A 15,244-nucleotide genomic window follows, 5' to 3' on the forward strand; every position below is an offset into this window, starting at 1 on the left:
TACATACGATATGGTATTATATATAGAAAGCCCTAAGGACTCCACACAAAAACTATTCCAACTGATAAATGAATTCAGCAAAGTAGCAGGATACAAGATTAACATTCAGAAACAGGTTGCATTTCTGTATCCCAACAGTGAAATATCAGAAAAGGAATATTAAAAAACAATATCCTATAAAATTACAAGCCCCAAAATTAAATACCTAGGAATAATCCTGACCAAGGAGATGAAAGACATATGCTAAGAACCATAAAACATTAATCAAGGAAATTAAAGAGGATTCAAAGAAATGGAAAGCTATCTCATGCTCCAGGACTGGAATAATTAATATTATTAAAATGGCCATACTACCCAAAGCAATCTACAGATTTAATGCAATCCCTATCAAACTATCCACAACATTTTTTTAGGACACTAGAATAAACAATCCAAAAATTTATGTGGAACCATAAAAGACCCAGAATTGCCAAAACAATCCTGAAAGAAAAAACCAAGCAGGAGGCTCCTAGACTTCAGACAATATTACAAAGCTACAGTAATCAAGACAGTGTGGTACTGGTACAAAAACACACATATAAGACAATATTGTCTCGTAGACTTCAGACAGTATTGCAAAGCTATGGTAATCAAGACAGTGTGGTACTGGTACAAAAACAGATATATGTTTCAATGGAACAGAATTGAGAGGCCATAAATAAACCTAGACATCTATGGACAATTGTTCTTCAACAAAGAAGGCAAGAACAGAAGTTCCCCTGTGGAGCAGTGGGTTAAGGATCTAGCATTACCACAACTGTGGTGCAGGATGAAGCTTCAGCGCAAGTTCAGTCCCTGGCCCAGGAACTTCTACATACACAAGGGCAATCAATTTAAAAAAAATTTTTTTTGTTAAAAAAAAAAAGGAATCAAGGATAAAATGGGGAAAAGACAGTCTCTTCAAGAAAGTCATGCTGGGAAAACTGGATAGCTGCCTGTAAATCACTGAAACTAGAACACACCTTCACACCATGCACAAAAATGAACTCAAAATGGTTTAAAGACTTAAACATAAGACACCATAAAACTTCTAGAAGAGAACACAGACAAAACATTCTCTGACATTAACCACACAAATGTCTTCTTAGGTCAGTATCCCAAGGCAATAGAAATAAAAACAAAAATAAACCAATGGGACCTAATAAAACTTGCAAGCCTTTGCACAGCAAGGGAAACCATTAAAAAAAGACAATCCATGAAATGGGAGAAAATAAAACAAGATTTAATCTCCAAAATACACAAACAACCCATACAACTCAACAACAAAAAACAAACGAACAATCTAATCAAAAGATGGGCAAAAGAACTAAACAGTCATATCTCCAAAGAAGACACGAATGGCCAGTTGGCACATGAAAAAAATGCTCAACATCACTAATTACTAGAGAAATGCAAATCAAAACTACAGTGAGGTACCACCTCATACAAACCAGAATGGTCATCATTAATAAGTCCACAAATAACAAATGCTGGAGAGGGTGTGGAGAAAAGAGAACCCTTCCATACTGTTGGTGGGATTGTAAATTGGTATAACCACTATGTAAAACAGTACGGAAGATCCTCAGAAAACTAACTATAGAACTACCATATGATCTAGCAATCCCACTCCTGGGCATATCTCTGGACAAAACTGTCATTGAAAAAGACACATGCACCCCTATGTTCAGTGTAGCACTAGTCACAATAGCCAAGACATGGAAACAATCTAAATGCCCATTGACAGATGAATGGATTAAGAAGATGTAGCACATATACACAAAGAAATAGTGTTAGGTCACAAAAAAGAACAAAATAGTGTCATTTACAGCAACATGGATGCAACTAGAGATTTTCATATTTAGTGAAATAAGTCAGAAAGAGAAAGACAAATACCATGATATCATTTATATGTGGGATCTAAAATATGGCACAAATGAACCTATATACAGAACAGGAACAGACTCACAGACATGGAAAATGGACTTGTGGTTGCCTGGGGGGTGGGAGGGAGGGAGAAGGAGTGGGATGGACTGGGAGTTTGGGATTAGTAGATGCAAACTATTACACTTAAAATGGATAAGCAATGAGATCCTACTGCAAAGCACAGGGAACTATATCCAGCCTCCTGGGATGGAACATTATGGAAGATAATATGAGAAAAAAAAAGTGTGTGTGTGTGTGTGTGTGTGTGTGTGTGTATATATATATATATATGACTGGGCCACTTTGGTATACAGCAGAAATTGACACAACACTGTAAATCAACTATACTTTAATAAAAAATAATTTTAATAAAGAAAAAAGAAATGCCAATTAGATCTCAACAAGAAACCATTTTTTATTTAAAAGATAAGCAAAGATCCAAAACTATGACAGCACAAAATACTGGCTTTCTAGGAATTTGTTCTAAAGAATACTCACACACATGCACGGGCACATGAAGAGGAATGATTCTTGTTCATAATAGCAAAGACTAGAAAAATATAAATGTCCATCATAGGGGACTATTTAAAGAAAAGAAAGTCTTTATTCATATACGTAGCAAAAATGCAATTCTTAGTAAGAATGAGATAGAGCTATATGTGCCAATAATATATTTGGAAATTATTTATGTGAAAATTTTTTTTATAAAAACAAAGGGTAAAATAGTGAGTAAAGTACATGCCAACAATTTTTCTGAAAGGTTAAATGACAAACTTAATAGCAGAAAGGGGGCCTAGAGAGTCAAGGGAGAAAAAGAGACTTTATCCATTTTATTACCTTTTATGCTATTTGCCTCTTTTACTATGTATATCTATTACTGTAAAAACAAATTTAATATTTGAAAACAAAACAACATAATCTAAAAAAAGAAAAAAAAAAGAATTAAAATTTTCTGGTTGTGATGTGGAAAAAGAAATCACACATCAGATTTGTTAAAACCAAAATATTTACCATAAATTCCTGGATGATTTCATTTTCTGATAGTTTTTTCTCAAGCATTTTAAAATAATCTTGGAAGGTTGACTGTTCATGATTACTGACTACTATTGGTTGAACAAGAGCCAACTGAGCTAGCTCCCTTTCAGAAGTAATTTCCATACCTAAGAAAGAGAAAAATTAACATTTGTAAGTTAATTACATATGTAAAGGGAGATTTTATTTCTACTGTTGTGTTTTCTCTTAAGTAAAGATCCAGCCACTTAAGAAATCACATAAGTTTATTTTTTCAGGGGTGAAGAGTCTATTACTTTGAAAGGAAGGATTCTTATTTTGGAAAAATCATGATTATGTACCTTGAAATTATACAAAACCCACTATTCTTAGAGAAAACTGTTACATGTCAACAGTAGACTAAGAAGTGTTTTGATTTATAATGTGATTTGAGTGTATGTATTGACATTATGCCAAGGCAAACACATATAAGACTTGGATGGTCGAACAAGAGTACTTTTGCCCTCCCAGGGACCAAGTGTTTGGAAGCCCCTGGAGTCTGAAATGAGACAATGTGCATACCTCTAACTTCAGAACAGATCAAGCATGTGCATGTGCACAGAAACACACACACACCCCAAGAGTTGAGAGGATCTATATAATGTAATTAATAGCACTAATATATATATATGTTATACACAATTATAAGTAATTATATATAATATATTGTACTATAGACATATATTAGTTATATACTTATAACCAGTAATAACAAAACAATATACTCTATTTAATAGTATACATGGGATTTTTTTTAATAATGGTCTTTTAAGTCATGCTGATAAGCTAGATTCCAAATATCTGAAATTTTACAGATTATGTACACTGGCCATAAAGCAATATATCTAGAAAGTCAATATCAAAAGAATATTTTAAAAATAAGAATTTTAAGGAGTTCCTATTGTGGCTCAATGGTTAATGAATCTGACCAGCATTCATGAGGATGCAGGTTTGATCTCTGGCCTTGCTCAGTGGGTTAAGGATCCGGAGTTGCTGTAAGCTGTGGTGTAGGTCACAGACGTGACTCAGATCCTACATTGCTACGGCTGTGGTGTAGGCCATCAGCTACAGCTCCAATTCAACCCCTAGCCTGGAAACATCCATATGCTGCAGGTGTGGCCCTAAAAAGAAAAAAAAAATTATACACACACACACACACACACACACACAGCAATTAAGCAAAAGAGTGGGCATTAAAAATGGAGATGGAAGTTTCTAAGAATCTGCACTTCTCTGGGAAATTTATCTTTTCTTGGAACCCTACTATGACAAAGGTCTTTCTAAGGGTAGAAATGAGGTTGGGAGAGATAGTCACAGAAATCCCCCACTGTCTCACAAGTCTCCCTAACCTTAATATGGAAGAGGTCTAGGAAGTCCAGAAGAGGAGACACAATTCCCAGTACAAGCATTTTGATCATCTTTGACCCCCAATTTAGCAACACCCACTTGGCTTCTTGTTGTGTTCTAGCCTTGATGAAGAAAAAGCTAAGCAAAGGCAGAGAGAAAGGAAAGAAAAGGCAGAATCACTACAGTGGATGTTGTAGAGTCAACACAGATTCCACCCTGATAGTTAAAGTCATTTTTAATCATTTCATAATAATTCCCTTACGAGTGAATAGTTTGGTAATAGGCAGGTGATTTGAGTCAACTGGAAGCAAAAAAGATATTCAAGGCTTTACAGGCAAGAGAAGCAAGTCTCTCTCCCACCTCCACCCTTGCCCGGACATAAACACAGAAGTAAAAGGCCCCAGTTACCACAAGCAGCCCTACTATGACCACAGAAGGAAAGAATTGAGTATAGCAAATAGAAAAAAAACAAAGAATTTAGGTTCTTGATGACATCACTGAATAACTGATCATATTGAAACTGAAAATTTCCCATCTCTAGTCCTCCGTTGTGGTAGAAAATGTATTTTTTATTGTTATTATCATTTCAATTTGGTTTCTTTTGATTGCAGCCTGGCGAAAGAATTCAAATTAAGGTATTATAAGTGAGGCTTCAGTTATGGATAACAGCAATTATTACATAACAGAATTTTTGCAGAAATCCAGTTTATCTGGCTATTTGGTGCCAACGACATCACTGGGTAGGTATGAAGAAAAGTGCTTCCCCTTTTATGATCTGAAAATAACAGAGAAGAATGTTTTGCTGAGAAAACTGCTACGTTTGACACCGTGAGGAATCTGAGGGAGCTGGACATCACTGCTCTAACCACTGGCTTCTGGTGACATTACCTTAGCAACCACGAATTAGAAGTCATCACAACTGTTGACCTTAGCTAAAATGAGGCACCAGGAATGTCATGCCTGCTACAGTGCGTAGCAGTAATAAGGATGCTTCTCTATATGTTTAAGACTTGGTTAAGTTCAATTGATAATTATCCCAAGGTAAGCACATACAAGACTTGAATGGGAAAACAAGAGTATTCTTGCCTCCTTGAGACCAAGTGTTTGGAAGTCCGTGGAGTCTGAAATGAGAGACGTCAAATCCACAACACCTACCAGGATGTCTAAGAAATATAACTTTTAGTTTTTCTGCCTGGACCATGCAGGAAGGTACACTAAGAGGAGGGTGTGATCAATGTTGAGTAAACTGATCTATAATATCTACCACATAACAATTCATCCACACTTTGTGAGCTTTCTGCTCCTTCTCTTCTAACCTTCAGAACACTTATTGTTCTCAAGCAAAATCCAGCCCTCAACATATAGTTTATAGTGGAAGATAACAGATCAAATGGAAAGAGAGACAGAGGAATTCATTCACGCTCAATCAGCAAAATCAAAGAAATGCAGAGCTATACATGTTAGTGAGATGCAGAAAAAAATTAGCAATGAAAAATGTCACACAAAAAATTTTTAATCCAGTCTGAATGGAACATAACCTAAATTGTAAATCCACCATCTGTAGGAAGAAATAATAATATGAATTATTTTAAATGAGTTCAAAATCAGATAAAACAAAAAATGAGTTGGAACATAAATTTATAGACTTAAGAAAATAAATGAAAGGCCCAAAGTACATGATTATAGAACTAATAATTAAATCAAACACTACAAAAAACAAAGTAGTCAGTTGAAAATAAACATTTCATAGGAAAAAGATGTGTACATAAATTAATGAGAAGAAGAGGCAAACAGCAAAAGATAAATGCATATAAGGACCTCATCAGAAGCTCAGGAGAAAAACTGGAGACAAGATGAGGAGATCAAAAAATTTTCCCTCATGATACAAGCTTGGAAAGGGGAGCAGCAGCATTCTTCTTATGCAATCTTCCCTAAGGACCAAAAGCATAAGAAGTTGGGGAAAGGACATCCAACCAAATAAGCCTCAAAGCACAAGGGTAGAGAGGAGAAGAAAACATTCTGGGCTCAGACCATAATGCATTCCCTTCCTGAAGAAGGGGAAGGGTAACTGAGAAGGCACCATCCCTAAAGCCCAGGGACACTGCACCTGCCTAAGACTGGCAATGAACAAGGACAAGGGAGAATTCTACTCTTACCTCCCACCAGGTTAGAAAGCAAAAGCATTTCAACTAAGAGCACTCCATCACTGGGAAATGGACAAAATCATGGATAGGAACCTTCTCTGAGGCTCAGACCTAATGAAGAGACCTAAAGCAGAAGGCAGGTACATCGGAAACTCTCTGGTACACCACTGCTATTCTAAGCATAAGGTAACAATACAGTAATTTGAAGCTGGTGGTGCACTATGGATAACCACAGGAAGATCAAAACCCAAACTCAGAGTTCCCGTCACGGCTCAGTAGTTAACAAATCCGACTGGGAACCATGAGGTTGTGGGTTCGATCCCTGGCCTCACTCAGTGGGTTAAGGACCCAGTGTTACTGTGGGCTGTGGTGTAGGCCCCAGATGTGGCTCGGATCTGGCGTTGCTGTGGCTCTGGTGTAGGCCAGCGGCCTAGCCTGGGAATCTCCATATGCCCTGGGTACGACCCTAGAAAAGGCAAAAAGACAAAAAAAAAAAAAAAAAAAAAAAAAAAAAAAAAAAAACCCAAACTCTGCTCATTTCCTGACTAAACTGACTCAACTCCTTACACTGAAGGCCTACTGAAGAAAGAGGCAGGTCCTTTCCTATTTAGCTCAGTCTCTAGGACATAAGATATCCATACTTAGTAAACAGTATGGACAGTTACCAATATCTTCTGCACCATTTTTCACTATTATTAACATCTTACATTAGGATGGTACATCTGTCACAATTAATGAATCAATATCGATATATTATTGGTAACTAAAGTTCACACTTCAGATTTCCTTAGTTTTTCCTTAATATCCTTTTACTATTTCAAGATCCCATCTAGGATTCCACAGTGAATTTTGTTCTTGTGTCTCCTTAAGCTCCTCTTGGCTTAGACAGTTTCTCAGACTCTTCCTGTGTTTGATGACCTTGACAGTTTGATGAATACTGGCCAGATATATTCTAGAATGCCCCTACATTGGAATTTGATGTTTTTCTCATGATTAGCCTGGGGTTATAGATTTTGAGAAAGATCACAAAGTACCACAATCATCACGTCATACCAAGGGTACCTACCATTAACATGACTTACGACTGCTGATGTTGACCTTGATCACATGCTGCAGCCTGTGTCAGGTTTCTCCACTACAAAGACACTCTTTTATCCCCCTTCCCAAAGTGTACTCTTTGTAAGAAAATCACTACGTGCAGCCCTACTTAAGGGATGGGGACTTAATGCTCCTTTAGAGTGGAATATCAAAATAATTTATTTAGAACTGTTCTGCATGGGATATTTGTATCTTTCCCCCATTTATTAATACAGCCAATCATTTATTATATCAGTATGGCCTCATCTATATTTATTTTATACTTTGCATTACAATCCAATGCTACTTCGTATTTTTGCTCAAACTGTTTCAGCTTTGGCCACTGAGAATGAGAAAACATTTTAGGAGTTCCCGTCGTGGCGCAGTGGTTAACGAATCCGACTAGGAACCATGAGGTTGCGGGTTCGATCCCTGCCCTTGCTCAGTGGGTTAACGATCCGGCGTTGCCGTGAGCTGTGGTGTAGGTTGCAGACGAGGCTTGGATCCCGCGTTGCTGTGGCTCTGGCGTAGGCCGGTGGCTACAGCTCCGATTCAACCCCTAGCCTGGGAACCTCCATATGCCGCGGGAGCGGCCCAAGAAATAGCAACAACAACAAAAAAGACAAAAGACAAAAAAAAAAAAGAAAAAAAAAAAAAAAGAAAACATTAAATTGAGCATAAATAAAAACACATCAAAATCTGTCTGATGCCACTAAAGCAGTACTCTCATGAAAACTTATTGTATTAAAGGCTTATATATGAAAAAAGAAAGAATTCAAATTAATGAAGTAATCAATGAAATTGAAAACAATAGGGGAAATAAATGAAACTAAGCTAGTTCTTGGAAGAGATCAACAAAATGAATAAATCTCTAACTAAACTTATCAAGAAACAAAGAGAAAAGATAATTATACCAAATCAAAGAGAGTACATCAATATATTCATACATTACAATTCATATATTACAAATATTACAAAATTAATAGGGGTATGTTTTCAACAACTCTAGTTCCATATATTAGACAACTTGTATGAATGGGACAAATTCACTGAGAGCTACAAACTGCCAAAATTTATTAGAGAAGAGATAATCTAATTGTCTTATATCAATTAAAGACCTTAAATATTGTTAAGGGCTGAACCATGTGCCTCCAAAATTTATATGTTGAAATCCTAACCTCTAGCAACTCAGAATATGACTGTATTTGGAGATGGGATCTTGAAAGAGGTAATTAAGATGTACTAGGGCACACCCTAATCCTGTATGACTGGTGTCCTTATAAGAAGAGATTAGGATACACAGAGGGAAGACCACATGAAAACTCAAGGAGAAATATTTATAGAAATTAAGCATTGTTAATTTATAAATTAACCACTGTTTTCTTTTACAGGATATTGAAGGGGAATATAAATCCTCTAAAGAAAAAGGAGTATCACTCAAAGACAAAAAGAGAGTTTATATCCTCTTTTGGGGACAGAGTAGTGAGAGTGTGTTTTCAGTTGCCACAGGATAGTTTTATCACAATAGATGGAAGAAAAATGTTTTTATTTGGAGATTAGGTATGGTTTAAAGGGATGTGTAGGAGGGCTAACTCGACAAGGGATGGACTCTGATGGCTCTGCAACATGGCTAAGCTGACCTACTTTTCCCAGAATTTCATTTCCAAAATGTTTCTAGTTAAGATGGTTCACAAGAGAGGTCCTTGTGTGAGTTTTGGAAGGTAAACCTGAAACAAGAGCCACACTGTAACTGATCTCTTGACTCATCACATTCTTTACATTGAAGGAAGAACTTTTGTTTGTTTGTTTGTTTGTTTGGGAAGAACTTAATATCATAAAAATGCCAATCCTTCCCAAATGAATATAAATGTCATGCCACTCTAATCTGAATTCCAAAGGGGTTTACATGGGAATGAACAAAATAATTTAAAATTTCATATGTAGCAATAACTTATTCAAATAACCTACAGAAACTTAATTTTTAAAAATTAGGGGGAAGATTTGCCTTTCTACATATTACTTAGAACTACGATAATCAAAATAGAGTAAATATGTCCATGAGAACAAACAAGTCAATCACTGAAAAAGTTTGGAGGACAGGAAAGAATCCAAACATTTTGGGGAATCTAACATGTGATAAAAAGGTATTTAAATTCAGTTGGTGAGGGTGGTTTATTTAGCCAATAATACTGGTAAAAACTGTCTAGTCCAATTTTCTACATCTCTACCATAAAAGTGCAGGTAGAACAGTAATCTAAACAAAATGAATGAATAAATGAATGAATGGGGATTCTGGGAAAATTTAGGAGAATATCTGTATATTATTTCAGTGAAGAAGGTCTTTTAAAACATTCTAGAATCCCAGAATGTTTATGAAGATCTTCCTTCTTACAGTATGGGATGGGGGAGAATTTACAGTACACTTGGCAGACAGACAAGGTGTTAAGATTTCCAACATGTGACAAGTTCCTACAAATTAATAAGAAAAAAATGGGCAAAGGATATAAATATGCAAATGAAATACGAGGCTAATAAACATAAAATAACATACAATCTCACCAGCAATAGGATAATGTGAATTAAAACAATAAGAAAATGCTATTTTTCATCCATTAAATTAGCAAAAATTAGAAAAGAGGTTATATAGTTATGATAAGAATGTGAGAAATTGGACCCTTCCAAACAGCTAGAGCAAGAATAAATTGTTCTTTTAGGAAAGGAATCCGGTACTATCTATTAAAATACATCTGAGTTGTTTACAGTTTAAGGCTATTACAAATAAGGACGGTATGAACATTCCTGCATATGTCTTCTGGTGCCAAAAGGAAAGAGTTTCTTTAAGGTAAATAACTAGAAAATATAACTTCTAGGGCATAAGGTACATGCAGATTCAAAAATGCCAACTTGTCTTCCATTGTGTTCCATATTACCAATATCTTCTACCGTCATATTCTTTAACTTTTAACCATCTAGTCTATAAGTTGTTATTTCACTGTGGTTTAACTGTCCTTCTCTGATTCAAAATTAGGTTGAATGCCTTTTCATACTTCCTCTTCTGTGAAGCACCTGATGATGTCTGTCTTGGTCAGCTTGGGCTGCTATTGCAAATTACCATAGATCAGGATAATAAATCCTGGAGGCTAGAAGTTTGAGATCAGGATGGCAGCAGCATGGTTAGGTTCTTCCTGGTTTCTAGATGGCTGCTTTCCTCTTGTATCTTCACACAGCAGAGACAGCTCTAGTTCTTTCATCCCCTTATAAGACTCCAGCTTCCATTGTGAGGGCTGCATCCTCATGACCTCATTCACATTATCCCATCACACTGGAGACTGGTGCTTCAAGATACAAATGTGGAGGATGGACATAAACATTGAGTCCACGGCATTCCTCAACTGGCTCCAAAGTTTGTCTTTCTTGCATGCAAAATACATTTGTTCCATCCCACCAGCCCCAAAAGTCTTAACTTGTCCAGAATCAATTCTTAAGTCCAAAATCCAAACTTTCAACCAAATACCATCTAAATCCATTACAGGTAAGATCAGAAGTAAGAATCAGCCTGGGGCAAAAATTCCTCTCCAGTTGTGAACCTGTGAAACCATATAAGTTATGTGCTTCCAAAAATACAATGGTACGGCAAGCATAGGATAAACAATCCAATTTCAAAATATAGAAACGAAAAGGAAGAAAAGGTGATGGGTCCTAAGTAAGTCCAAAATATAGCAGGGCAAATTCCATTAGACCTTAAGAATGAAGAATAATCCTCTTCGACCTGATGTCCTACCCTCTAGACCCACAAGGGCAGCAGCCTAGGATCTACCAAGGAAGCAGTTTACCTCCATAGCTCTGCTAGGCAGTGGTCTCCCTCCTGCCACCATGGCTCTGGCCAGTCCTGCTCTTTGTAACCGAGGTGGAGGCAACCCCTCTCCTAACCCCAATACACAACTGGGCCTCTGGTGGGAGTGGCAATCCTGATGACCTCTGAAGGAAAGATCATTCTTTACTTACCTTGAATAGTACTTGGCCTCCTGTGGCAATGACTGATTAGGTCCCAGGTTCACACCCATACTAATTTCCCTACCATACGCCACACCCCTCAAGTTTTCCTGCAAACACACTGTCTCTCTCTTTCTTTCTTTTTTGTGCAATATGGATAGGCTGAGAATTTTCCAAATCTTTAAGTTCTGGTTTCTTTTTGCTTAACAATTTCCTCTTCAATTTATTTCTCTCTTCTCACATTTAATTATAAGCAGTTAGGAGGAACTAAACTACTGAGTCGACAATTTGCTTAGAAATCCCCTCACAAGTTCTACTTTCCATGAAACACACCTCATAACAAGACTCACCTCTTCTCCAATGTTCAACAATATGTTCCTCATTTCTAAGACTTCATAAGAATAGACTTAACCATTCATATGTCTACCCACATTCTGCACATGATTATTTATAGGTCCTCTAAGACAGAAGTTTTCTCTATATCTCTCCTCTTTCCTTTTTGAGTTCTCATCAGAATCCCCTTTAAAATCTCTTTACAACAACATATCAGCTTTTTCTAGCATGCAATTCAAAACTTTTCCAACCTCTACCCATTACCCAATTCCAAAGCTGCTTCCACATTTTTTAGGTATTAGTTATAACAGCATACACTTCTCAGTACCAATTTCTTGAGAGTTGCTACTGTGTGCAGTGGGTTAAGGATCCAGCATTGCTGCAGCTGTGGCATAGGTCACAGCTATGTCTTGGATTCAATCCCCAACTAAGAACTTTTATATGCCACAGATACAGCTGAAAAAAAAACAAAGGAAAAAAACCAAACCAATTTCTGTACTACTCATCTGAGGCTGCTATGCTGTTATAAAAAATCACCACGAATTGGGTTTAAATAACAAATACTTATTTTTCACAGTTCTGGAGGCTGGAAATAAGAAATGAGGATGTCAACATGGTCAGGTTCCAGTGAAAACAAAACCCACTGGTCTATAGATAGATGCTTTCTTGCTATATCCTTAATGGGGGGAGAGAAAGAGTTCTGGTCCTTTCATCCACTTGTAAGGGCACGATTTGTGTTGAGAAGGCTCCACCCCCATGATGTCATCAAACTCAATTATATCCCAAAGGCCCCACTGAAAAAGCCCCACATGGTACAGCCTTTGGAAAACAGTTTGTCGTTTATACAATTATGACTCAGAAATCCCACTCTTGGATATTTACCTTAAAGAAATAGGAACTTAGGTTTACACAAAACTGGTTATGTGAATATTTGCAGTGCTTTTATCCATAACTGCCAAATCTGGAAACAACTCCGATGTCCTTCGACTGATAAATGGATAAACAAACTGGTATAGCCCTACAATGGAATACTACTCAGCAAATTTTTTTTCAAATTAAGTACTGGTAAACGCCATGGTGTGGATGAATATCAATAGCTTTATGCTAAGTGAAAGAAGTTGGACTCAAAATGCAATATGTTTATGATTCCATCCATATGACACTTTGGAAAAAACAGAAGTAAAGAGAATGAAGGCAGATTACAGGTTGCCACATGGTGGTGGTGGGGTTAGGGGTGTACAAAAGAGCACAAGAGAAATTTGAGGAGTGAAGGAAACATACTACATCTCGATGGTGGTGGTAGCCGTCTGTCTAACCTCATAAAACTATATGCTAAAAGGGTGAATTTTACCATATATAAATGATACATCGATATTTTAAAAAAGTATTTTCTTATAAACTATTTTTGTGTGAGACCTGTACTTTAAAAATTGTATAGTGTGATAGTACCTTAATTAGACTCAGCATTCCTCAAATTAAAAAAAGTTAATAGAGAATAAGATTCTGGCACTTGAGAGATTGAAAGGTGATCTCTAAGGTCTTCTCTAAATCCAAGGCTTCTGAGGTAGGTCTTGATTCTTCAACCTCACATGCAAGAATTACGTATATTTTTTTCCATGCTTATATTCATATTATGTACAAATATATACCCATATCCACAGAAAAAAATTGGAATATTCTTCCATGTTATGATTTATATTGCATATATACCTGTATTTTCTTCTTTCCTATAACAAGTCACAATGTATAATCCAAAAATTATTTTACTTACAAAGTATACACTGTGATACAAATTAAGAAAATGAGGAAGCCAGCCATATTCAAGTCTATACAAATCATTAATTCCTAGTTTAAGAAATATAAATAGCTCATTTTATTAAACTGACATGTTCGCTATACTAAAATATTTAAAGAAAGGGTAGATACATGCACTTTATGAATGTGAGGTATGGGGCATTTTCTTCATTTTTAAAGTAAAATCCTATAAAACTATGTTCTCCCCTTTCGAAAAAGTTTTTCCTAGCTCTTTCCATATTTATATTAGAAATTTCTTTGTGCATAGCTCTGAAATACACCCTCTTCAAGAATCTACTAATAAAATGGGGGGAGGTCATACCCTGAAGCGTAGGGATGTAAGTCTGAGAGGGCCCTGCAAGCTCTTCATCCTTACTGTCTTTTAGGGAGGAGCCACCGGTGGTCCACGAGTTGGGTTCACCCTTACTAGAAAAGAAATTTATATTTGTTCATGGTTTCAGAGAATGTATACACTTAAGAGAGAATTTCTCGTAATCTATATTAATTATTCAATTGGCATTCACTTCCACTGTCAGCCCCTGGAACTGGCCCACTTTCAAAGATAATTCCAAAGTCCAAATATTTGATCACAAACTCCAACTCCTCCTGCTCTCACCTGACTTGCAAACTAGCGCCTTGGATCAATCCACCCATTTACCTTCTTTCCTCCTTTACCCAGGCTGTGGAGGAAGAAGTGTACTGGTGTCACTGCGGTTTCTAGTATCAGCAGAAAGCCATTTGGAAAACACTGGTAGGTCTCTATTCCATTTCCTCTACCATTTCTAATCTCCAAATCATAATACTCATGTAGCCCCTATCTCAATTCTCTACTTTAGTAAAAGAAAAAAAAATGTAGTTCATTCTATAAAATGTAAAGAACAGAAAGCAAGAATACTTTCAGCTTATTCTCTTCTAAAAGGTACACTTAGGTGCATCAATATTCATTACTCTTTACTTTCTCCATGTTCAGAATTAGTCCTTCCATTTCTCAGCTCTGTGCTTTTATCTTCTCTGAGACATTATTCTAAAACTATCTTTTCGTGTGTGTGTGTGTGTGTGTGTGTGTGTGTGTGTGTGTGTGTAATTAATCTCTATCCACAAATTCTTCCATTTCAAAAGAATACTTAATTCTCTCTCGCCTTAAAAACAGTAAATTCTTTAATCATTCTAACTCCATTCAACTACCACTCTATAAACACTCTAAAAGATTTCTCAAATACTAGGCCACCTTCTCTTTCTGTTCTTTCCACTGACTCACTACGGTTTATTCACTGACGCCATCTGCTTGGCTCTTTTTGCACTTTCATTCACAACTCCACTTAGCAAAAGCCCCCTAATTCATTGATTTCTGGGTCTAATCTCTAATGTGTAGAGAAAATTCTCCCAAAAACTCACTGCCCACCATCCTCAGGATAAACCCAGGCTCCTCACTGGACTCATAAATTTAGGATGTTGGTAAACTGCTTACATTTTCATTCTCATTTCTACTAATTTCTTCTACGCCCTTTAGGCTTCATTCAACCTTAACAAAGTTAAGCCTTTTCCTTTTGCTTCTGTGGGTAATT

The 15,244-nt window shown here is 36.6% G+C and overlaps 1 protein-coding gene across 14 annotated transcripts in view; it reads right to left on the minus strand.

The window, feature by feature from the left end:
* The window catches only part of PTPN20 (protein tyrosine phosphatase non-receptor type 20), a 113,676-nt gene that overhangs the window by 71,178 nt on the left and 27,254 nt on the right, over positions 1-15,244 (minus strand). For 11 of the 14 annotated variants that reach the window (XR_014827771.1, XR_014827772.1, XM_084996801.1 and 8 more), the window contains 2 exons: positions 14,002-14,105; positions 2,953-3,101 (listed from right to left, as the gene is read on the minus strand). Coding sequence is in view for 12 of the 14 variants with exons in the window: in XM_084996801.1 (XP_084852927.1) it covers positions 2,953-3,101; positions 14,002-14,105 (253 nt within the window). In the remaining 2 variants the exon portion in view is untranslated. Of the gene's footprint in view, positions 1-2,952; positions 3,102-8,282; positions 11,147-14,001; positions 14,106-15,244 lie in introns of those variants that run through there. The other 3 variants (XM_084996807.1, XM_084996802.1, XM_084996808.1) reach the window with 2 other exon arrangements.

The sequence above is a fragment of the Sus scrofa genome, chromosome 14, assembly GCF_054392235.1.
Source record: "Sus scrofa isolate SSC_HxYL_T2T_F1_AM1 chromosome 14, Sscrofa_HxYL_maternal_Yorkshire_Landrace_v2.0, whole genome shotgun sequence".
Taxonomy (NCBI): domain Eukaryota; kingdom Metazoa; phylum Chordata; class Mammalia; order Artiodactyla; family Suidae; genus Sus; species Sus scrofa.